The 25,792-nt window shown below is 40.9% G+C and overlaps 2 protein-coding genes across 2 annotated transcripts; both read left to right on the top strand.

Annotated features, from left to right (window-relative positions):
- The first annotated feature begins 1,516 nt into the window (after positions 1–1,516).
- LOC306966304 (uncharacterized protein) lies at positions 1,517–13,626 on the top strand. Its single transcript, XM_079561021.1, has 12 exons — positions 1,517–1,767; positions 2,057–2,232; positions 5,009–5,218; positions 5,307–6,286; positions 7,093–7,236; positions 10,110–10,187; positions 10,828–10,944; positions 11,092–11,241; positions 11,363–11,530; positions 11,617–11,805; positions 11,917–12,108; positions 13,327–13,626. The coding sequence occupies exons 3-12, from the start codon at positions 5,035–5,037 to the stop codon at positions 13,429–13,431; spliced, it is 2,307 nt and encodes a 768-aa protein (XP_079417147.1). The 5' UTR covers positions 1,517–1,767; positions 2,057–2,232; positions 5,009–5,034; the 3' UTR covers positions 13,432–13,626.
- A 1,968-nt stretch (positions 13,627–15,594) lies between these two features.
- tektl1 (tektin like 1) lies at positions 15,595–23,570 on the top strand. The gene is made up of 9 exons (XM_079561205.1): positions 15,595–15,658; positions 17,567–17,901; positions 18,799–19,089; positions 20,170–20,274; positions 20,370–20,523; positions 20,905–21,071; positions 21,150–21,245; positions 21,415–21,528; positions 23,067–23,570. The coding sequence occupies exons 2-9, from the start codon at positions 17,578–17,580 to the stop codon at positions 23,292–23,294; spliced, it is 1,479 nt and encodes a 492-aa protein (XP_079417331.1). The 5' UTR covers positions 15,595–15,658; positions 17,567–17,577; the 3' UTR covers positions 23,295–23,570.
- The last annotated feature ends 2,222 nt before the right edge of the window (positions 23,571–25,792 follow it).

Raw genomic sequence — 25,792 nt, 5'->3', positions numbered from 1 at the left:
AACTTTTTTGTCATTTTTTTGTCATTTTTTGTCCATTTTTGTCTTTTTTTTCAACAATTTTTTGTCACATTTTGGTCATTTTTTTGTCATTTTTTCGTCATTTTTTTAATCACATTTTTGTCATTTTTTGTCACATTTTTTATCACATTTTTGTCAATTTTTTGTCATTTTTTGTCAAATTTTTATCAATTTTTTGTCATATTTTTGTCATTTTTTCGTCAATTCTTTGTAAATTTCTTGTCAATTTCTTGTGACATTTTTGTGACATTTTTGCAACTTTTTCATCAATTTTTCGTCACTTTTTTGTCAATGTTTTCTCACTTTTTTGTCACATTTCCATCATTGTTTTCGTCTCAGTTTTGTTGCTTTTTCACAGCTTTTTTCCAGAAGCTTTTGGACTGGGGTAAAGCCAAACTGGAGAAAATGTGCTCGATTCAGGTGGGAGTTAAAGGGTTAGTTCTGCTCGAGTAAAATTATTTACTATTTTATACAGTTACCTCTTACTTTGGACCTCTCACTACATCTCTATCAGTCAGTTTACCATGACATTGGAACAGAAAAAGTATTTGCTACAGATAAGAAACAGATTCAAATATCAGCCGTGGTAGATGTTTGAGGAGTGAGATTGCAATGAACTTTATACTCCAATATCTGCCGTCAGTTTGTGTCTAAACAAGGTCACTGTCCTTCACACATGATCAGGTCTCAGCCTCCAACAAATGGACATTGATTTGTTTGAGCTGGGCCTTGTTATGGCCCACTGTGAGATAGGGCAAAGTGAACCAATGTTGTCTTTTACTTTAATTACCTTTTACTGATAAATCCAATTTGCTTGTGTTGTCTTTTCATGATATTATGTAACAAAAAGGCATAGAATATTCTTCTGCTTTAGTGCATATAAGCAGTTTCTGTGCTCTGATCAGGACTTAGTAAAAAAAAAAATAGTATATCATGTTGCATCTAAGTGTACAACTGTTCTGAAAGGTACGTGGTAATAAATACTTGATTACAAAAGAACATTAACCATTTGATTTTGTGAGTTTATATAAGTCTCAACATGAAGTAGTCTGTTATTTATATTTCATGGTAACTTTTATTTGAGTAATTTAAGTATTTGGGTCACAGGCAATATCAACAACCTCTAGGCCTGTAACTTAATAGTGCTACTCATAATGAACTTATAACACTGAAGAAGAAGAAAAAATACATATAATAAATATACTCACTATATGGCCCAATAGAGGTTACTTTGCATTCTGCCCTGTGTGGAAAAAATATTTATTATTTGACCTTGCCACTCATTCTACTGCTCATATGGGGATTTTAAGGTCCTCACATTTGACTAAATCAGACTTAAAGGGATATTTGAGGATTTTTGACATAGGTGTCAAAAATCCTGAAATATCCCTTTAAATCAGGGTGACACCACAACCAATAGTTTTTGTTTTTATTCCCTTACATTGATTTCCTCATTCCTTCCTTCCCTCCTCTCTCCTCGTCCCCTCGCCTCCTCAAGCAGGTGTGCCGGCTGTGACGTCACAAAGGTACGTCCCGTTGGCTCCTCCTCCTCCCCCGTCCTCGCGAGCCCGTCAGTCCGTGGTGCCGCCGACACTTTGCAGAGTCAGGAAACTTTTCGTCCTGCTCAAACCGCCTCAATGTGTCACCCAAGCGCACGGAACTTTCACTCTTTCCACTTTTGTGCCACGTAAGCGAGTCCCTTTTCCACTCTTGGGCGCTTATTGAGCGAAACAGCGTGACTTTTGCCGGGTAAGAGTGACTTTTTAATCTTCGTTACGCTAGTTTCGAAAGCGCAGGTATAACGTCAACCGGTTTTCAACGGCTGTTAGCATTAAACCTAGCATCATACTCCTATAATGCACCGAATTACTGCTATTATCGCGTTCAAACGTGTAATTTTGGGTGTAGTGACATGAAAACTAACGACGGGGAGGTGCTAAAGGGCAATGAGCGGTTTAATGATTATCTTTAGGCTGGCATCTGCCGCTGGAGAGAGATTTATCGAGTTTTTTTTATGTGTGATTTGTTTTGGCTGGAGTTTGCGCAGGGAAAGCGTGTCAAAGGCGGCTCTCTGTCGGAGCTGTCAGCGTGGCCCAAGGACGACGACGTGTCTCAGTAAACACCGCCTCCTCTGCGCTGCACTGGGCTGAGAGAGAGGGAGAGACCTGGGACCTACCAGGAGAGTTGTCCTGTCCAGTCTCTGCTTGGTTCTGGGTGAGTCCTTGTTTAGTCCGAGTTTACTGTGTCAGGTCCGGTTGCCATTTTGATTCGAGACCTGTCAAAGTTATGCTTCAGGCCGAGTTTAGTCCATGTAGTCTGGATTTTTTTTTTAAATCTTTTTTCTAGTCCTAGTTGATTAGCCCTGGTATTTATTTAAAGGGATATTTCAGGATTTTTGACATCGGGCCTCATTTCCTAGTTATCCAGATTGTTGCTGATTTCTGGAGATGTTTCTTTTGTTAATCATACAGTTCTTATATCTGAAGTTTTGTGGTGCTAGGCTCGCACATTTCTATGGTATCAGCTAGCCTGCATTAAAAACAGTCTGACCCGCTCCACAGTGCACCTGAGGCAAATCACTTATAACACCAGACTAACCATATAAATGTTTGTGTCAATAGAGTAATTTTATCCAATTTGCATTTAAAAGACCTTATATTTGAGCAGCATCTGTAAAAAATAGTCCCTCAAAATGCGATCATTCATGTGATGCAAGGTCAGTTATATTCCAAAAATTATTCTATCGACACAGACATTTATATGGTTAGTCTGATGTTATAAATGATTTGCCTCAGGTGCACTGTGGAGCGGGTCAGACTGTTTTTAATGCAGGCTAGCTGATACCATAGAAATGTGCTAGCCTTGCATTAGCCTAGCGCCACAAAACTCTTCAAATGCATGAATCACAAAAAAAAATATCTCCAGAAATCAGCAACACTCTGGATAACTAGGAAATGAGGCCCCATGTCAAAAATCCTGAAATATCCCTTTAAGACGTTCTCAAGTTATCTATGTTCTGGATTTTGGGCTTCTTTATGCCCTGAATTAGACTAGTAGTGTAGTCCTGTATGGTCTAGTCCTGACGACTCATTGGGTAAATCCTGACTTAGTCCTAGTTTAATCTTGATAGAATAGTTCAGGAAAGTTTCTATGGTTGATATTTAGTATTTGAGAGACCTCCCTGAGTTGTATTTCATTCCTTGTCACCCCCCAGTTTAACCATTTTTTTCCAGTTTGACTTTACCCGACTCAAAAAGCTTCTTGTCCAGTGCAAAAGCTGATTTGAAAGCTAAGACCAACAACCTTTTTGATGCATTGTCACAGCATTTTTATCACATTTTTTAAGCGTTTTTGTCATGTTTTTCTTCTCTTTTTTTAATCTCTTTTTTGTTGTGTTTTCGTAGTTATCTTGTTGTGTTTTTAATGGGTTTTTGTTGCTTTTTCATATGTTTTTTCATTCTTTTATTGTTGCTTTTTTGTCTTGTTTTCATCGGTTTCTCATTGCATTTTTGCGGCTTTTATGTTGCTTTTCATCACTCATCAGTTGCGTTTTTGTCGCTGTTTCGTCACTATTTTGACACATTTTTTTTAAAGAAGCTTTTAGATTTTAAAGCCAAACTGGAGAAACTGTGCTTGGTTCAGGCGGGGGTTAAGTCCATGTAGGCTACAGTCCCAAACACTCTCCGCAGTACTGAATCTTTAACTGTTAGCTTCATATTGCACAACATTGATAAGAATGTTTAACGATGCTCCCTGAGTGTCATGTGCCGTGATGTGCAGCATGTGTGTAAGTGTGTAGAGTAACACGTGTACATGTTTATTACCATAGTTGCAGTTCACAGTGGAAGTATTCTTAGTATTCAGAATACAATGCTCTGAATGGACAAAGTAACGGAATATGTTGCAAAATACATTTTGAGGCAAGCATTCTTTAGTCTGTAACTGTACAGTTTCAAAGTATCCTCTCCAACCCTCACTGTCCTGGATATTTGTCTTCTTCTACTCCTGTTTTAGACCGGATAAGCTCTAGTTCTGGCATAGTACAGGGTTTAGAATGGGGGGGAGCTGTCCTGCTTAGGCCTTGGTTCAGTTTACCTTCAGGAGTCATATTTTAGCCCTTAAGTCAATTATTTCTTTAATCTGCTCCAGATTTTGGTCAGTTGTTGATCCTGGTGTAGCCCTGATCTAGACATACTTTGGTTTAGGTCAACGGTTAAGATTTATTTTCTGTGTATTTTTATTCCGCAATTTGAACCTGTTTTGTACAAAGTAGTAAAGCCCTTGTTTATGGCGGTTTGGCTTTAATCCTCCAGTCTGTCAGGTGTGGTCATGTGACTCTTGTGTCGTCTTTATGGGACTGAATGTCTCTGTTCCACTTCACAAAAGCCTGTGCTAGTTAGTGGCAGAATTTTTCCTAATTACAAACTCGAGATTTGGTTCAGGGAACTTATTTTAAACGTGTCCAAAAGCAGTAAAAAATTGAGAGAAAACTGAAATCTGAACTTTTAAACTAATACCAGGATCACAGGCATTGGAGAACACGTTTGTGGAGGTCTGAGCCACAGCGTCAGCAGCCGAATGTCCCAAAATGTCCGTTCGATTGCAGCCCCATTATGTACTACTAGTATTGGTTGAACTGGTTTGAGTGGATCTTGTGCCTCGGGGCCGTCTCTGTTTAAGTGAAAGGGCTAAAGACCAGCTCCTGTGTCTCTGTGGATCATTTAATGCAGCTGTAACAATTAGACTGTGTAAACATGTGAGAGAACAAACTCAGAACAACACAAACTATCAAGGAGTGTTACAACCTTTTAATATTCTCCCCAATAAAGACAATAGACAATATTTGAGACAGTTTTGGGCAGCTGTAGTTGGGAATATATTTTACACTAGGACTGCACGTTATGAGAGATGTTATGGATCGGGTTCGCAAAAAAAAAAGTAGGTCTCAAGCGGGCTCACAATAATACATTCCTTTTGTTATTTTATCCAGCCCTGGGATAGTCCTCCCTCGTCGTGATGTCGTCGCGCAGGAGGCAGGAGCAGGAGCAGTGCCGGATCTGTGGGGGCGCCCTGCAGGGAAACCAGAGGCGCTGGCTGTTCTCAGGAAACAAGAAGAACCAGAACCACACTCCATCCGGGTCGATGAAGGCCCAGAGCAGGAGCCACAGCCGGAGCCACTCCAACTGCAGCAGCCCCTGGGGTCAGTGCATAGAGATTGCAGTATTTGTAAATTGCGTCTTTATTTCGCGTTTGCTTATCTACAAAGTCATATTTTTTTCTTTCCACAGGCAGCACGATGTCCCTGGGCTCCTCCATGTCTTTAACCAAATCCCACTTATCCTCAAACGCCTCTAAAAGCTTCGACCTGCTGTCCATCCTCACGCACATCGTGGGCTGCTCCGTGCCCCGCGGTCAAAGCCGGGGCGAGTTCATCTGCGGCAAGTGCGTCTCCGTTCTCGAGCGCGTCTTCAAGTACGACACGGTGATCGCCCGGGTGCGGGTCCTGTCCTCGGAGCGGCTGCAAAAACTCACGCTAGATCGAGACAAGATCCGCCAGTGGGTGCGCAGCAGCTACATGGAGAAGAACCCGCGAGACGGTCACAGTCGGGGGAGCACGAGCGAAGAGGACGGGGACTCGGAGAAAGACGGCTACCGGGAGATGCTTAGGGACAACATGGCTCTGTCCGAATACGAATGCTGGTCGGAGAAGTGGGACACGTGCCCTTATTTCATCCGCACCGGGAAGAGATGCCGGAAGGGCAAAGGGTGCGAAGGCTGCGACGCTTTGAGAGTTTCTGATTCCGATTACGAGTCGGTTTGTGGCGTCCCGCGACACTTGCCCTTTCAGTCGTTTTCCCCCTTGGCCCTTTCCAGGGATAAATCTCGAAGCATGCCCCTAGACTGGCGGAAAGTCCACTCCGCGTCCTGCTCCAGTCCAGCGTCGCTCGCCGGATCCACTCTCTCTCTGCCCTCCAGAACTGAGTCGATACAGTCGCTGGACTCGCTGGACGGACATGATCCCTTCGAGTCGCCACAGAGCGTTTACGTAAACTTCCTGCTGAAGGAGCTCGGGAGCATCGAAGGGAAAGCGGTGGATTCTCCAGCGGGCAGCAGGATCCCGGTTTTGGACCGAGGAGAAAGGAGGAGATACAGCACAGAGAGCAAAGAGATGGAGGTCAATCGAGTTTTGAATTTTGAAAACGGAGACAAAGGGGAAGAAGACGAGGACATGGAGCTCAGAGATGAGTTTGTTCCGCTTCACGGGCAGGTGAGTTAGAAGGATTTATTTAGACTTAATCACTTTGTGGTTGGAGCGAATGATGTAGTTTGACTCTGAGTGATTGTTGTTTTCCATACACATAATATGTATCTTTACACTAAGTCTGCGCAGCTCATTCAGGGCTGTACCTGTCTCGGGTTGTTGTTGTTGTTTATGGTTCAATTCACTGAAGCCTGAAATGACCAAACTGTTTTGTGTAGATATTGATCTAGTCTTTGGATTCCCACACAGCCTGGAAACTGTAAATGGATTTGAATCCTTTTGGCCCTTTAAAATCAACTGTGTTTATGAATTGTTTTGTATACAGGTGCTCCTCAGATAATTAGAATATCATGAAAAAGTTCATTTATTTCTGTAATTCAACTTAAAATGTGAAACTAATATATGATATAGACTCATTCCCTGCAAAGTTGCATATGCCAAGCCTTTGTTATAATTTTGATTATTATGGCTTACAGTCAATTCTCAAAAATATACAAATTTTATGAGATTTTTGTTTTGGGTTTTTACAATCTGAGCCAAAATCACAACAAATAAAGGCTACATATCTCACTTTGCGTGTAATGAGACTATTGTATATTAGTTTCACAGTTTAAGTTGAATAACAGAAGTGGATACACTTTTTCATGATATTCAAATTATATGACAAGCACCTGTATTGCTCTTAAAAGTTTCTGTAAAATGTTTTAAATATTCATAAACGTTTCATATTTGCTGCTTCATTTTCTTAGTTCAGACCGTGTTCATTTTAAGACAAGACACTTTATTTAGCTAACTCTCTGTCTCCCTCTCAGAGCAGCGCAGGGCGGTCTCCGCAGGTGATGAAGCTGCTCAGAGCTCAGCTGGACCAGGCTCGGACCCGAATCAAGACTCTGGAGGAGCAGTTGCAGCACGGGACTAAACCAGTGGGACACAACGGCTCCGGGGACTGGATCAATGTGAGTCTCACAAAATAAAATAGCCAGTAAACATTGGCCAGTGGCTTTTTCTTTTCACCATTTATTCATTCGTTTCCCAGAGAGTGAAGATTGTCCTAGGTTTTATTCCCAGACCGTGTGGAGTAACATGTTACATATCACAATCATGCAAACATTTTTTGGCTGAAAACTTTTTGAAAAGTCAGGGGCTAAAATTTGCCTTAAATTTCATTGATTCCAAAGGCCTAAGCTTTTTTTTTTACACCATAAGTTTATTGAAAATGCAAAAACATGACCCCAAACCCATTCAGTGTCAGGTTTTGCAGAAAGGTCAGATTTACATGTAAACATATTCCAAGTTTCCCATTGTGCCCAAATTGCTTTTTAATATAAACATATTTCTTCATTCTTCTGTTTGCTAGAATGGATCAATTCTTTAGAAAATTTGCATTGATTTGTGAGAGCGAGTGCTTGTTAAAACAGGAAGAATAACTGAGGGGGAAAATTTGAATAATAATAATTTTAAATCAATGGAGCATTTACTATCCAGCAGAGTGCATAAAACTGCATAAATCAAAGTGGCCAGTCTGTGTAAGTGGCAGGTCTGATCATAATAGTTATTTCAGGTTATTTTGGCTCCGGGGGAACAGGTTCTGGGCGGCTCCTGTACATTCTTCCTGAGCAGCTGTGAGGTGTTGACGGTGCACAAACACGGCTCTATGTGACTGTGGTTTAATAGCTCTGGGCGGATCCTGGTCTATCAGGTGCACACTTTACAGACTTGAACCCAGTCATAGTGAACAAGCTTCTTTCTTTGTCAGGAAATTCTTTGAAGTATCAAATGAAGTACTATAAATAATACTAAACTACAGGGCTGGCAGGTTTTGTACATAATAACATCCTGTTGGTTTTGTGTGTAGAGGGATTTATATTGCCTGAAATGGTAGCAACCTTAAAGAACAACTAAAGACCAATCTCCACCTACATTTGCAGTTTGAAATTGCCGCTGATTTCAGTCAGCTCGGCGAAGCGGGAACGGTGCCGAGGAGGCGGAGTCAGTGAACCATCACGAACTGCGTCAAATAAACACGGATTCTCACGCTGCGCGGCCGAGTAGCTGACATATAATACAGAAAACCTACACTTCCATCATAGTTACCATAGACTAGCACTAGCCTAGCACTAGCCTAGCACTAGCCTAGCACTAGCCTAGCACTAGCCTAGCACCACTAAACTCTTCAAATATAAGGACTGTATGAATAAAAATATATATATCTCCAGAAATCAACAACACTCTGGATAAACAGGAAATGAGGCCCTTTGTCAGAAATCCTGAAATATCCCTTTAAGTACGTTTTATGATGATACTACATTTTAGAGCCTGTATCTGTACTTTCTACACCACTACTTTTTTTTTTCCCCTTCAAAGGGACCTCTCTACGATGACCTGGTTTAGACCCCGTTTAGACTTGTTTTAGTGGTTTACTCCTGTGTAGATCTGGTTTGGATCTGGTTTAGTTCCGTTTTTTTGACCTTAGTTTGTGGTTTACTCATTTAGACCTAGTTTGATTCAAATGATTTAAAAAATCCTGCACATTAAACTCTTAACTACTTTTTCTTTTTACTTATAAAGTACCCTTTACAATACATACTTTTATACTTTTACCTAAGTAAAAATGTTATCAGATGCCTTTACTTAAGTACATTTTTGGTCCTGTATCTGCACTTACATAAGTACACTGTTGTTTGTTGACTAAAATGACAAAAAATTAGGTGGGAACAGCAGATAACGCTCTAAAATAATCAAATACACAATTTATGAGAAGAGTAAAGTCGGTTTGGCCTTTAGTTTTTTCTTTAAGATGTGCTACCAGAGACTATAAAAGTTGTGATTTACATTTGATGGCAGTTCTTGAGCGGTGACCAGTCGGTGGTTTGGCTAAAATAGTAAAAAGAATGCTTTCAACTCCTGACTTCAAACTGGGTTTTGCCCTAAGCCCTGTCCCATGATGAAAATGCTTTTTTTTAACATCAGAGAGAGGCCAGCTCATTCATGAACTGAAACAGTGGGACTGAAAAGCCGTTAAAATGACATGTCTGAACCTGCAGGAATGTACAAGTAATACAGAGACTCCTAATGATAATTGTCACCTTTAGTCCAAAAAGAGAGAGTCATTAATAAATTATGCTGAGTGTTTTTGATAGGTCATCTCTAATGTGCGAAAAGGCTAACTGACCATTCATACACCTGACCAAGGCAAGAGTCCCCAGGCTACAGTACTCGGCTACTGACTGAGAAAACACAGCTTGTGACATTGCAGAAGTTTGTTGAAACAATGCCCCAGTGTGAATGTGTGCCGTGGTCAAAAGTACAGGTGGTACAACAAAATATTAAGTGTGTAATATAAAAAAATAAAGAAAAGGACAGGAAGTAATTTGAAAAGACATCTCTTACATCCTTTTGCACACGGCTCTGGAACGCAATGCCAGGAAATGAAAAGTCTGATCAGTTTTGGGGCAGTTATCAAACAGAGATTCCCAAGATAAAGATGCAACCAGTGTTGGAACGCAAACTATTTTCTGGTCTTTCTTCTTTAGTTATACTGTTGCTGAAGTCTCCGTTTTTATATTTTATAGTTCATTTATTTCATATTAGGGGGAAAAAGCAAACTCATTAGCCTTTGAATATATCTTTCACTGGGATTTTTGCAGTAAAATATATTATTCATTTTGAACACAGTACTCTGTCTTTTTCCTAATAAGTCTTCATCACTTTCGAAATATTTGCAAAATGGGGTAAAGGTCCAATGTGTATTCAGGACAAAGAAGGTCGGGCCCCTTTTTAACGTGGTTCTGTGCGTCGCTAAATGCTCTTCACCCCTCGTGTTTTTCAGGAGATTAGTGACTCCGGCGCTGCGCCCCCTCTGCAGTCTCTGGGCCTCTCCCTCCGCAGCAGAGAGCGCCTCCTACAGGTAAAACACGGTTCATTACACTTCACTGTAGTGTTAAGATCAGTGAGGCACGAAACAGGTTTAACTCAGGAATGTGAGAGGAGGCTCCACCAAATTCACCTCTGTCATGTTGTTGTTACTGTGGTCTGCTGCTGTTTGGATGAAGACGATAACAAGAGCCACTGCCTCCTGAATATACGGGCTGTACCTTTCTAATGCTCTGATGTTGAACAGTATAAAACCTGTTGTGGTAATTCTATGGAGGGACAAATCTTGGAGATCAGGAGGCGACAGATCTCTAATGTGTGCATCATTTTTTTCTCAAAATGATTTGGGGGCCAGAAGAAAGATGCTGGAGGCTGAGATTTGGGAGATTTTAGATCAAACAGACTGCACTTTGACTTTTCCTCTCAACTTATGACCCTCTTTTCACACTACTAACCTCTGGTAAAAGGAACCATTTCTTGAGCTAATATTGCAGTTCAAAGTTTGTTTGTTTTTTCATTCATGACACATCTCACACATAACTTTTTTTCTTTAAATATTTCAACAAAATTCATTGAGACACCAAAACTGTGCTACTATTAAAAAACAAAAAGAGGAATGTTTTTTTTTTCTTACCGTAACTCAGGTGTTACTTTGCTGTTGCGTTGTTTTGCAGGAGTGCATGTCTGTGATCCGGAGGCTGTGTGTGGAGGAGGGGAAAGGCCCGGAGCTCTCGGATAAACTCACAGAGAAACTGAGCGAGAGCCTGAAGGAGGCGACCTCACAGAACAGAGTAAGGTCCACGCCTCCATTTACCCAAACAAATCCCACTCTATTCACGTTGTTTAGGAGTTAAATGTGGTGTGAATCGAGTCTTAAAATGAACAAGATGTGCTCATTTGTTGGTGTTTCATAATTTTTGTGTATTTTGATATTTCAGGCTGCTCTGGACAAACTTGAGCGGGAGGTGTTTGAGGAGAAGCAGCGACTGGAGGAGGAGCTGCAGGCAGTGAGGAAGGCTTCGGCCGACCGGGAGAAAGACCTGGACACACTACAGACTGTACTACAGGCCAACCAGGACCTCATACATGTAATACTACGACTACTACTACTGCTACTACTACTGCAATATAGCACAGTGTTAGATCTTTGAGAGCACCTCTTCTTTCATTAGTTTGATTGTCTTTTGAAGCTGTTTTAAAATGTTTCAGGAGCTGCGTGTGTCTCTGGGGGAGAAGGAGCAGCAGCTGAAGGCTCTGTTCTCCGAGAGGGAAGTTTACGGACAGAGAGAGAGGGCCCTGAACGCAGCGCTGAGCGAGAAAGAGTCTCTGCTGATGTGTCTCAAACAGGAGCTGGACGCCTGCTACAAAGATGTTCAGGTAACATCCTGCTCTGCTAATAATACCCTGTAGAAATCGCAGTAATATTTGTTTGCATTGATAATAGAATTGTCTCCTCTCTTCAGGCCTTCTCGGACTCCGTTTTGGCCGATGGCTCGTCCGGAGAGAAAACCAAAGTTCTTGTTTCCCGTCTGAAGGAGAAAGAGTCTGAACAGGCCGCCGTCGTGAAGGAGCGAGAGGAGAACAGCGCCACCATGTGTCAGGAGGTGACCAAGCTCACCACAGCCCTGCAGCAGTATCAGACTCTGGTACAGGTGAGCAAAACCACACTTAAAGACTGGACCAACAGCGCCTCCCTCTGGCTGCACAGAGAAATCCCTACTCTGTGATGTTTCTGGAATAAATGACTTCTCTGTGCGCTCCAGTCTCAGCAGGAGAGCCACAGTCAGGCGCTGTCCTCTCTGACCGGGCAGCTCTCGGAGACCCGCACTCAGCTGAGAGACCGAGAGCGGGACAGGAGAGAGGCGGCTCGGGTTTGGCAAAAGGAACGAGACGAGAGCGACCGGCAGAAGAGGAAACTCATGGACAGCGTGGACAAAAGGGACCGGCTCATAGAGGTGAGGGCACACAGCAGAAACTGGACTGACCTAATATAATGGCAGCAGCTTTTGGACGCCTGTTTTCAACGTTTTCAAAAGTTTGGACATAGAAAAATACTACATTTAGCATTGTAAAATTCATTTGATTTGCTTTCTGGGTCACTAACATTTGAGAAATCAACGGCTAAACTAATACAGGGTTTCTGCGGGGGATTAAAAAGCATTAGAAGTAGGGCTGGGCGAAATATCGATATATTTTTAAATGAGATATGGAATTAGACCATATCGTACATATCGATATAGTAATACTTGCTTCAGGGCAGTGGTAATATCCTGACCTCCTACAGAGCATCTCTGAAGCCGATGCCGTTGAAGGGCTGGTGTTTCTTTAAATGAAGGAGAACACGCTTGTAATGTCTACTTCAAGACAGCGCTACTGTTTAAGTAAAAAAAGAACATGTTTATTAAGTTAATAGTCTTTTTTCTTGTACAACTGAGACTGTTCAGATAAGCCATTAAGTTAACAAAGAAACAGATAATCTCAAGCTGATGTTTAAAAAAGTTTATCTTAAACTGAGCACTTTATTTTGTTATCTCTGTATTTATAAATGCTGCCCTCAGAAAAGGATTGACCTATTTTATTTTATAGGCTATTTTTATTTAAATGTGCACCTTATATTATACAGTGTTTATGTTTACATTTTTCAATATAACTACTCGTATTTGGCTTTGACTTAACATTTCATTTCACAGCTCTCACTTTGCGGAAAAAATATCGAGATTTATATCGTATATCGATTTTCAACCAAAATGTATCGGGATTTGACTTTAGGTCCATATCGCCCAGCCCTAGTCATTTAATTTTTATTAGAAAATGTTTTTTTTCCTGAGAGAGGAACCCACAACAAACTTTTGTCAATAACGATTGTCCTAAACTAATTTAGCTGCAGTTCTGACTAAAATGTTGTGAAATATTTTGCTAAAAGTTGCCACTTGTGTCCAATTTGGTTTTGAATATCAAAACTTCCCCTTATTCCCCAGCTGGACTGAAAGTTTACAAAAGTTACGATATGAAATATTTTTGTGGTATTGAGATAAAAATAGCATTAAAAAGCATTACATTTGACTTGCTGCCACTTGTAGAAACCCTGTAGTAATAGAATCTTGAGTAGAGGTATATATTGGCAGGTTTTAGACATAATCTAACATTTATTTTTTTCGTTTTTGTTATTTCAGCAAATCCTCCAGGACGCGGAGGAGCAGGAGCATCTGTTCATGGAGCTGCAACAGAATCTGCAGAACAAGTTCCACCCAGCGACCTCCTTCAAACACACACTTTAAACCCAACAATGGAAAAAACAATCGCACTTTCAACAGAGCTGCATTTTAGTTCTAGACAAAGCTCTTTAGAGAATACAAATATTTGTTTTTACTCATTTTTAGACCAAAGAGATTAACCAAAAGTAGTTTACTTGAAGGGCAAAGCAGTGACATGACCGCGTGGACCAAAACATTATTTATTTGATTTAAGTTATGGCTTTGGGAAATTTTACTTGTATATATCGTTGATTATTTTGACAATGGTACAGCTGACAAATAGTCTTTTTCAGATATATTTTTAATTGCCTTATAGTGTAGCTAAACAGTTGCATGTAATGTTTTGAAAATGGTACTAAAGTTAATTTGCTGGGGTTGTATTTAAGATGCTGCTTCCTGTCGCTGTAGGCGGTGTTAGGACCAAATGAGAATCCTGTGCAAAAGTGAACCACACACTGGAGCCAACATAACGTAAACTGCCTTCATGCATTTAGATTGTCTTTGTACACAGTTGTATATTTGTGTAAATGTTGGGGTTTTAAAGGCGTGGCACATCACTGGATTATCCTTAACTGGAGTATATTTAGAGAGTAATATATTTTAGGACCAAATGGTAATTTATGACATTTTGATTTTTCTTCCTTTCTGCTGCTAAAGATTCAAACACTTGCACTCAGAAAATGATTTATTACCAAGAGGGAAATGATGATACAAATTTTGTTCTGTAATTTGCCAAATAGTGCAACGGTTTTGGACGCGGTACTGATATAATTTCCTTTTTTTTTTTTTATCTATTTGTGTCTGTCTTGTTACGTCCTTTTAAACATTTGTGGCGTTTACAATCTAACTGGATCTCATTGTGTAAACTGCTTTATGTTTGAATTGTTTTCCCGCTGTCAGACACTTCCTAGACTTGTTTTTGTTGCTTTCTATCTCAAGAGGAATAAAAGCTCTGATTTAAATTCACATTTAAACTCGACATCTTCCAGATCATTTTGAAGTCTAAATGTTAAAAGCATAAAATATAGACATAACATAGAATAATTGTAACCATTTTGCATTTAAAATAACTTCTATTTGAGCAGCATCAGCTTCGTGGTTGAATAAGCTACGCAGCGGCGGAGTGATCTGCTAGAAAATAGTCCCTCAAAATGCGATCGTTCATGTAATGCAAGGTCAGTTATATTCCAAAAATGATTCTATCGACACAGACATTTATATGGTTAGTCTGGTGTTATAAGTGATTTGCCTCAGGTGCTCTGTGGAGCGGGTCAGACTGTTTATAATGCAGGCTAGCTGATACCATAGAAATGCACTAGCCTTGCACTAGCCTAGCGCCACGAAACTCTTCAAATATAAGAACTGCATGAATTACAAAAGAAATATTTCCAGAAATCAGCAACACTCTGGATAACTAGGAATTGAGGCCCTATGTCAAAAATCCTGAAATACCCTTTAAGATATTTGGGCATTAAAAAGCATTAAAATCATACTTCTGCCTGTATAAACCCTGATAATATTATTTAATTATAATAACTTAATTGGTTTTAACAGAAACAATGTCCTCTCCGGATTTAAATTTCACCAAATCTGCCTGTCTGACATATCTTTTAATTTAACATATCCATCACAAGTTTAAATTGTACTAATCTTAATTGACTTAAGTAACTAAATGTCTTAATGATATAGCAACCGTTTCCCCCCTGATGTTGAAACTGAGGCCCCCGACCATTGCACAGAGCCCCCCCCAAAGCGAGCTACGGCCCTGATATTGTGAATGAAACCGAGCCTTGAATGGGACAGATGAATTATCCATACGGCCTATTCTCTCTGGGACGGCCCAGTGGATGTATAGGTTACTGAAATATAAGAACGCTTTGGGAGCAGCGCTAAAAGCAGTGTTGAATGACTCACCCCCTGCGCCTTTACGCGTTGGTTTGGTCAGTTACCATGACGCTGACATTTCAATGGTCGGCAAGTGCCTCTTCCTGGTAAACTTTACTGCGCACTGAACTGGACAGACTAAGACAAGTACTTTCAATTTTATTATTTAAGGAACAACTTTACCTTTCAATCAATTCTAAGCTTTTTTTTATCCAAAGAAAGAGCTCTACCTGCAAAGTTTTTTCTTCTTCTTGGTAAACCTTTCAGTGCTTTTCAAACTTTATTTTTTTTGTTTTTTCTGGGGAAAGAACTCGCATAAAGGTCAATAGTGTAACTGTAGGGGAGTCCAGGGCTGCTGTCACTTTGGGTAAGTTGTCACACTCCTTATAAAAATGTCAGTTAGTATCACGAATACTAAGATATGTAGGAAATTCTGTAGCTGAGATAACTCTGTACTTGGGATTGTCAGGTTCCGTTATTAATTTAGTTTAGTTTATTTCCACAATTTCACACATTGCATTTGTGTACTACATCAGAAAGAGTGTTGTACAAAAGTAACAAGTTCCAAAAATATATATTTTTTATTACTTAGACAAAATATGGTAATATATTAGTCATAACAATTCAAGTAATTTGAGTTACAAACTCTCCCCAAATAAAATGCATCATGCAAAATCAAGCAGGACGCTGGTGTATAGCAGTGGTTCCCAACCTTTTTTGTACCATGTACCCCTTGAGGCATTAATTTATACTCCGAGTACCCCCTAACTCAAAGATCCTGCCAAAATCTTAACAAATTAAGCAACTAAACATAGATTATTCAGTATTTAGTAGAGTGTTAAATTCAAAATATAGCCAAAATACTCTCAAAGTCAAGCCTTTTACTCAAAATCATAATTAAAACGAACTTTTCTTTGAAAGTAATATTGAAATTATATTCACTTTCACCTCCTTTATAAATCTGAGGTAATTCCAAGTACCCCATGCCAAGTGCTCAAGTACCCCAAGGGGTTCCCGTACCCCTGGTTGGGAAACACTGGTGTATAAGATCTCCAGGAGGTTGTAACTAATGTCAAAACAAAGCATGGGGGAAAAGAAGGAAAGGAGAGGCTTGAGGGCACCCCTGCTCTGTGGCATCACTGCCAGTTCAGTCCATATCTTGCCAAAAGTAACTCAGAAGCAACTCAAAGTAGTGTAACTACATTTTTAAAACCATAATATGCAACACAAAACACATCACATTTTAAAACTGTAACTACTAATATAGAGTACGTTACAATTTTAAAGTAGCTTGCCCAACACTGATCTGAAAAATCAATTGTGTTCTACTGTGAAAAATGGACTCCCAAAAAGCAACAGCTATGGTATGGATAAGAATAGACTTATTGTAAAATAAAACATTTCATTTGATAACATTTTCTTATCAATTAATGATTTTTCGAGTGATTAAAGGTCAATCTGCGACTACCATCTGAGGGGGTCGTCTTGTAGCGTCTTGTATTTGGACAGGTCTTCATAGAGCTCCACAGTCCCACCCACTCCCGGTCACGACGCCGGCTAATCAGCTATGTGCTAACTATTTTACAAGAAAGAAACAAACAATACTTAAAAATATGACAAAATTACTTACTTACTATAATTTTGCAGTTTATAACCTTTTAGACAAATCTTCAATTTGACCTTGTATGTTTTATGTCCGTGAGTTAGCACATAGCGGACTAGCCGGCGCCGTGATGTTAAACTCTTGATAGGTGACTTTTTCTAAAAGTCAGTGCTAATAATATATGGGATTTTATATGTTGGACCCCGACATGTGACCGGGAGTGGGTGCGACTGTTCTGTTAGGGCTGGGATGATACACTTTTGTCACGCTCCAATACGTGTCACGATATCAGTATCGTGATACGTATTGGAACCCAATACATGTTGTATTGCGATACAATATATTCCAATGCACGAAATATGAAATGTATGATTTTTCATTATAACAACCTGCAATATTTTACCCTGAATGAATTTAATAAGAAAGCACCTGTTAGTTGAATGTCCAACATGTATAAATGAAATATAAACCAGTATGATTTTGATTGAAACTATCTTTAAGTCAAATACATAGTTTCCGATAACTATGCATTGTTTGTCCCAGCCCCAGTTGTCAAACACAATAAGTTATATTAATGAAATGACAATATGTTACTATTTCATACTGGATTTAGATTTTGAACTCTTGCAGTATTATGTGACTAAGCCATTTTTTTGCAGATACTTTAACCAGTGGATTAGCTCATGGAGGTGCAGACGGTTCCCCTGGGCTCGGTCACCATCGGGGCTCCGTCCTGGCGGGACGTCACGGTGCGCTCGGTGCGGAGGGCGGAGCAGCTGGTGCGACAGACCAGACCCGGGGCAGCGACAGCCCTGAGCCGCCCACAGACCTGCAGCGGGTCAGTCACTCTCCCAGGCTCTGCAGAGGGAGTGACCACAGACGAGAAGAGCGGGACTCCAGAGAAAACTACCCATGATGCACAAGGAGAGGGATCTGACGTTAAAACGGCTCTCAGACCATCACCACCACCCAGACCACAGACTGCCGGGGCCACAATAAGAAGTGCAGTATGTATTTGAAACTTTGTCTATGCTTCTAATGCAGTACTTTACACATTTTGGAGTAACTGGCTGCTTAGTTCTGATGATTCTCACAACCATTTTCCATTATTATACGTTTCTGGAGGATTCAGCAAAGATTTGAGATGCTATAATGGTGGCGAAACGATACTTGGACACCGTTAACTGAACTGAATACTTTTTTTGATGCTTGTACAAAATTTGTCATCGAAAACGGAACAATAATTTATATTTATTCCATAAAAGACCATCTAAACTTGAGGTACCTGACTTTCTCGGTACCAGTAGCACTTAAACCTTTTTAGCAGACCTACAGGCGGCTATTCTCAGAACTGATCCAAGGTGATGGTTAGGCTTGACTGTATGTGGGACTCCAGGCGTGAGTTTGCCTATGCTGTCCTGTCCAGAGAGGCTATGACTAAAAAGGAATATAGAATTGTCTTATTTGAAAGATCCATGCAGCAAGCTTTGAGTTTACTATCATTAAACACCATCCATCCATTTTCTTCCACTTGTGGGTCTGGAGCTGCCCAAATCACATTGCACCAGCCCCCTATGGCTCCTCCTACAGGTGGTGCGTCCACAGAAGGATGGCCTCACAATTAAACGTCCTGTCGGTCTCCCATAAGGGGCTTCTGAACCTCTGGGAGACCCAACTGGGGCACGAAGCCTCCGACAACAGAGCCCCCAGGATCATTTGGGTGCTCAAACCCCTCCGCCATGTTAAGGTGGCGGTTCCAGGAGGGGATCATCAATCATCAAACCCCTGATAAAATAAATGCTTGTATTTTTGCTTACTTTCGTAGGTAACATGTTCTGCAGTGTAGCTTTAAATTATATTCACTCATTACCACACGGGATTAACCAGTGCTCCTCTCTCCACAGTTGCCTTCGTTCTCTCAGCACTCCCGGCCGGGGCGCGCTCCGTTCCCCGGCTCCAGTTTCCGGGAGGCGTGTGCGGGTGCGAGCGTGGCCGTGGCGGGGCAGTACATGCGGGAGGTCCGGGAGGTGGAGTGGGCTCTGCGCAGACAGGCCGGCCGGGTGGCACAGGAGGCGGTCAGGCTGGAGCGAGAGAGGGAGCTGCTGGAGAGGACCCTCCGCGGCCTGAGGTCCAACCTGGGCATCAACCAGAGGAGCGCGGAGCAGAGGACCAGGAGACCGGCCACCACTGAGACCGTGAGGGGATCCACTACAGCGATTTGTTTTCTTTATTTTGGTCTACTGTGTATTATTATGGCCTCACGGGACAGTGTTAATTTTGTCAACTAAAATATTTAGTCTTAATTTTAAGTGATATTTTTGACGACTAAAATTGGACTAAAACTAAATTAAAAGTTATTCAGGAGACTAAAACTATGTCTAAAATGTCCAGATATTTTAGTCGACTAAAATAAGACTAAATAAAAATGAAAGGGAGAGACTAAAATCATCCAAACTTCTATTGACCGTCTGAAAGAGCCTCAGATCATGTGAATTCACTGCCAAAGGATCAGCTCTGAGCTTTGTTCATGTGGAGCATCTCCATAAAGCAGAGGAACAAAATTAAATATGATTTTAATGAATATTATAAATGTAAAGTCGACTAAATTAGTCTTAAATTTAGTCGACTAAATTGACATGCAATTTTAATCGACTAAAACTAGACTAAAATTGAAAAGATTTTTTCGACTAAATCTTGACTAAAATTACATTACATTTTAGTCAAAAGACTAAGACTAAAACTAAATTAAAATATGTTGTCAAAATTAACACTGTCACGGGATATATAAAGTTTATAGATGGGTATGTTAGAGTTTAGCTAATCCGTTATTGGGAGTCACGTGACAAAAATGACACCCACCGTCATACTGGGTTATGTTTCTAATAGAAATAATGTCAAACTGAACCTGGGTTGAAGTTACAAAACTGCCAACTCCTCATCATTGCTGTCACTGAGAGGCAACAGGAAGTACCACAAGGAACTGCACAAAATCTTTAAGCATAAAAATAGCTATATTACGTGATATATTGCCTCAAATGCTAACGTGATTAGCTTACAATAGTGATGGGCGAGTGAAGCCTTGGAGCACCTGGCAGGTAGTCACATAAAGATTTGGAGCTGCTTCATTCTGTTTGAACACTGACATCTTGTGGACAAACTTTATTCTTGCGACTCCCCACCAACACAATCAATTATGTGTACAATTGAAGTTTCAAATTAGCACTATTAGCATTGTTAGCACACTAATGAACTTTAGCTGATTGTCCCCTTGTTAGATTTCTGATGGGGCCGATGACCTGCTGCTGTGTGAGCGCAGGGAGCTGACCCGACTCAAGCAAGAGCTGGAGGGGACTCTGAGCTCCACTCTGACCCAGATCCAAGTGAGTAACTCCCGGTAACTCCCTCTCTTCTGTCGTCCAGCCCCCCCCTCACCTCCAGAACAGAAGCCAAACACCCTCCTTCTGTGCTGTCTCAGAGTCTGTCCCGGTGCAGTGGCCGTCTGTTGGACTGTGCCTCTGAACGCGCCCGTGTGCTGGAGCTGCTGCCTCTCAGCGGGTCCGGGAGAAGCAGAGGACGAGCCACTGCCCAGAGCTGGAGCATAACAGACCCCACCAGCCCCTACACTCCCGGTACACCCATAACTCTGTCTACATGTGGTCAAAGGGTAATAGGAAACATTTAACTCTATAACTATAGTCTTTTAACCATATTATAATACTATCAAAACATACCTGGAGTAGAATTTCACACAGTTCTGACTAATCCTGTTCACTTTCTTCCACTGCTGAGGCTCTGTGTGTTTATTGATTATGATAAGTGAAACATGTAACTGTCCTCCACATTTTTAAAGCCAGTAATCCATCACTGGACCCGTTTTGAGCTTGTCATTCCTTCTACTGCCAGCAGAGGGATCAATATTTCATATCCCTATTCACTTTTTAAAGGATAAAGAACAAATGATCTAATTTATCTTGAGTTAAAGTGCGTTTTCATCCCTCTGTTCCTGTCAGAGTGTAAACATGCATTAGACACGTCCCGGTCCTCCATGAGAGAGTCCCAGCAGCTCCGAGAGACCATCAGACAGAGGCTGAGCAGCGCCCTCCTCAGGCAGAGAGCGGCACAGCAGACGGTCAATGACGGGCTGGTGAAGAAAGTGGCCGAGACCGTCAGCCTGCAGGTAAAAGAGCTGTTTTTTCTGGATTATTTGGGGATTTTTAACACACAGTCCAAAGTCTGCTCCTTTTTGCATTTTCAGCAATCACTGTCCATGACGTGTGGAGCGACGAGGCAGGCCATGTTCCGCAAACAGAGAGAGATCGACTGCATCCGTCACAGCCACGGCAGAGCTCAGGTCAGACGCTTCAGCGCAGCAGGCATTACAAAGTTATTTATACAAGAGAAGTGATTGTTTTTACAGTGAGCTTAAGCAGGTTTGATCATCTACTTTTACACACCATAGTAAAGACTTTAAAAATAGGCTATATTAAATTTGTTGGTGAAGTTATATGTCTCGTTTCCAGGGTCCGGAGTCCAGCGCGGATGTTCTGTCCAGGGAGAAGATGAACCGACCTCTGGTGCAAATCTACCACAGACACCCAGGAACCCAGCTCCCGGAGGCCGCTCATCTCATACAGGTAACAGCCACGTCCAAACTAGAGAGTGTCGTGGACCCCCTCGAACCTCAGATTCAGGAGGAACAATGTGGTTTTCGTCTTGGTCGTGGCCCACTGGACCAGCTCTATACCCTTCATCATTTTTTTTTTATCACATAAGGTAAAGTGGCGCCACTTGATGTTGATGGAGTAAACTAAAAGTAGACGTTTGTAGGAGGCTCTTTGTTCTAATTCTGCTTTCTGATTGGACGAGACAAAGACAGATATTCATGAAATTTATAATGTACAAAACACTACACTGCAAAAAGTAATTAACTAGATCAGTATAAACATCTCAATTTGAGCAAAATAATCCAAATTTTAGTTGTTTTGACTGGTTAAGATGATGTGCATTTGTCCCAGATTATTTCACTTGTTCTGAGATGTTTCTGACTCGTTTCGATACATTTCGTCCTTATTTCAGGTCATTTTCTTTGCCAATGGGGTAAGAAAATTGGTCTTATCTCATTGGCAATTTTACTTTCTTATTTCAAGCGAGATTTACCCTAGAACTGGTCTGAAATGTCCTCAAACAAGCAAAGTGAACTTGGTCCGATCAGGAAAAGTGTCTAAATGAGTGAAAACCGCTCAAAACAAGAAACATTTCCTCAATTCAAGTCATTTAAGCCAATGCTTGATATTTACTTTTTGCAGTGTACAGACCCCAACTTTAAAAACAAAGTAGGTTTTCATCCAAAATACATAATTGTCATGTCTTTTTTTGCTCTATTTTAGTCTGTGTTTGCTAGAAAACGATTAATCGATTACTTAAATAGTTCACAACTTTTTTAGTAATCGATTAGTTGTCGATTAATCGATTAGTTGTTTCAGCCCTATTTGTGGATCTGGAGAAAGCGTTCGACCGCGTCCCTCGTGGTGCCCTGAGTATGGGGTCCCGGGCCCTCTGCTAAGGGCTGTCCGTTCCCTGTATGCAGAAGCTTGGTTCGCAGTAAGTCAGGCCTGTTCCCGGTGCGTGTTGGTCTCCACCACGGCTGCCTTTTGTCACCGCTTCTGTTCATTATCTTTATGAACAGAATTTCTAGGCGCAGCCATGGGCCGGAGGGTGTCCGGTTTGGGAACTTCAGGATCTCATCTCTGCTGTTTGCGGATGATGTTGTTCTGTTAGCTTAATTGAATTAGGACTTTCAACGTGCGCTGGGGCAGTTTCCTGTCGAGTGGGAAGTAGCTGGGTTGAACTGGGAGAAATGAGCAGTCTCGGAGCCCAGTGTTTCTCTAAACTCCTAAATTACATTGCAATTACTGCTCCGCCGTGCGCCCACAAGTTATGAGCGGCTTCTTAGATCCTTTTGGGTGAGTTTGTTCCCTGATGCCTGGTTCCCTTGACTCCAAGTTCTGGATTCTGTGGTGACCGTCCCAGAAGGAAATGAAAGAATGTGTAGATGGAATAAAGGCCCTTGTCTGTTTACTTAGATAATTCCAGGTGGTGTCTTTTTAGGCCCAGCAGTGTGGTCCTAGAAAGCTAAATAAAAAAAGATTCTCTGTGTGTTCCCTCTCTTCAGGGCAGCTCTGTGCTCAGCCGCTGCCTCTCCTCGTGTGAGGGGCAGTTGGGTCGTCTGCAGCGCTCCTGCCGCCTCCTGCAGTCCGACCTCCGCATGAAGACGTCTGCAGCGGCGGTGGACTCCTCTGTGCTGAGGATGAGGCGCAGACAGGTGGACAGACGCGCAGTGCCAGTCTTTCTCCAGCAGGACGCGCTCCGGTGCCTCACTGCCCTCTCCTGTGCACAGTAGACTTTTCAATTCATGGGCAAAATAAGCCTGTGTTGAGCTGTAAAGCTGTACATCCGTATGACATTCTGAAGCAATAGTTGGACTAGCTTGGCCTCCTTACATACTCTGGACAGTCGATTCATCCAAGTAGACAGTCCAACTCTCTAATGGTGATCTGGGTTATCAGGAGTCAAGATGTTTCCCAGTGGACTGCCAGGAATAAAATATTACAGTTGGTTTTAGGTCTGTAGGCTGTTTATTATAGTTGAGACATGAATAAAGATACACAAACGTTTTTTTTTTGTCTATCAAATGATGACTGAGCTTTTGAAATCATGAAGAACTTTTCTCATTGAACACTCCTCCGAGTTAGCTCAAGTTGATAGAGTAAGATCTACCTGACAGAGAAGTAAAAAAGGACAGAAAAAATAAGTGAGAGCCTACATTGTTTTTTATTATATTTCAAGATGGCTGCAACTATTAACTATATAACCAACTATTTACAATTCGTGACTTTTTCAGACATTTTTTCCTGAGGGAACAAGGCTTCATTATAATGTTGCACACTTTGTTCAGAGCTAGGACCTGCTTTAACCACACTTTATCATCGGCATCACCTGGGACGCTTCAATCCAACAGCCTTTAAGTTTTACACCATTTCAAGTTTGAAAATGTGAAGAAAAATATATAAATGTGGCCAAAAAAAAAAACACGAATTTGAGTAATACCTCTGCATTCTATGAACAACTTTAAAACCATTTGTTTTATTACGTATTTGTGCTAGGACTTACAAGTATCTTTCTGTAGCACTTTAAAAAACATATATATATATATATATATATATATATATATATATATATATATATATATATATATATATTAACCTCTTAACTCCCGCCTGAACCGAGAGGATCTTTTTCCTCACGTCATCAGATTCTTTTTCCATCATTTTTTTGTTGAGTATTCAACTCATTTTTGTAACTTTTTTGTCATTTTTTTGTCCATTTTTTGTCACATTTTTGTAATTTTTTGTCAATTTTTTGTAATTTTTATTTTATTTTTGGTCACATTTTTGTCATTTTTTTGGTCACATTTTTGTCATTTTTTTGTCAAACTTTTATCACATGTTTGTCATTTTTTCGTCAATTTTTTGTCAATTTCTTGTGACACTTTTGTGACATTTTTACCACTTTTTCATCAATTTTTCGTCACTTTTTTGTCAATGTTTTCTCACTTTTTTGTCACATTTCCATCATTGTTTTCGTCTCAGTTTTGTTGCTATTTTCACAGCTTTTTTCCAGAAGCTTTTGGACTGGGGTAAAGCCAAACTGGAGAAAATGTACTCGGTTCAGGTGGGAGTTAAGGGGTTGAGCAACATTATCCTCTTAACCTCCACCTGAAAAAAGCGTCTAAATACAGACAAAAACGAGACGAAAACAAGGATGAAACCACAATCAAAAAGTGACCAAAAAAGAGCAACGAAAAAGCAACAAAAATGTGACAAAAACGAAACAAGAAAAGTGGCAAAAATGTGACAAAAACACAATAAAAAAATCAACAAAAAAGTAGCAAGAATGTGACAAGAAAAAGTGAAATAGGTGCAGCAGCAAAAGTGACCAAAAGAGAGACAAGAAATGAGATGAAAAAGAAAATGAAACCACAACAACACAAGGAAAAAGATCTGTTTGGATCGGTTTTGTAGGTCTTCGCTTTCAAATGAGGCGTTGCTCTGGCCTAATGGTTTAAACAGTCTCCCTCTTGCATTTGGACTTGTGTTTTCCCTTTCACAAATCATCATTTATGAAGATCAAAGCTGTATAATGTGCTGTGTTTATGATTTAATCGTCTCCTTCAGATAAAACACACCGAACAATGGCCTCGTTATTCAAAGCGAGTGAAGACGGGCCAGCGCTAACTCTATTACCCCTTTAATCCATCTGCGCATCACAAATCGCTCCGAAATCTCTCAATCATCTCACTAATGCGTTTAAGATTATCACGGCAGACAATGTTGGGTGTGATTGTAAAGCTTTTGTAGATTTCCAGTTACAGAAATGTGTTCTCTCTCTTCTGCTTTGTCTCTTCTCGGTCATGAGACTCCAATTCCCCGACCCCCGCCCGCTAAACTACAGCTAAACGTCCTTCATTACGGACTTAGGACGAGATTCAATCAAGCTAACCAAGCCGTGCACGGACGATATTGCAAGGAAAACAAACTATACATTGATTTCAATATATTTATGCTCGAAAATGGACATAACCTGGTGTTTTCCTGCTTTTTTTTTCTAATGCAAGACCTGGATATCTTCAAACCCAGATTCACCCTAAAGGATTAATCGAATCTTTATCTTTGCAGCTAATTGGCGCACAATTAGAAGGAGCTTAACAAGATTTAGATTTCCCAGCCACAGCAAAGGAATCATGGGCTTCCCGAGCGACCGCAGAAGGGACGAGGAGAGGACGAGGACAGGGCTGGAGCAGAGGGTTTCTTTTGGAGCTGATTTGAGAGCGAAGGAGCC

Source organism: Gobius niger (genome assembly GCF_951799975.1).
Source record: "Gobius niger genome assembly, chromosome: 8".
NCBI classification, from domain to species: Eukaryota; Metazoa; Chordata; class Actinopteri; order Gobiiformes; family Gobiidae; genus Gobius; species Gobius niger.
Note: the sequence above shows the minus strand (reverse complement) of the source record. Positions and strands in the feature narration are given on the sequence as shown.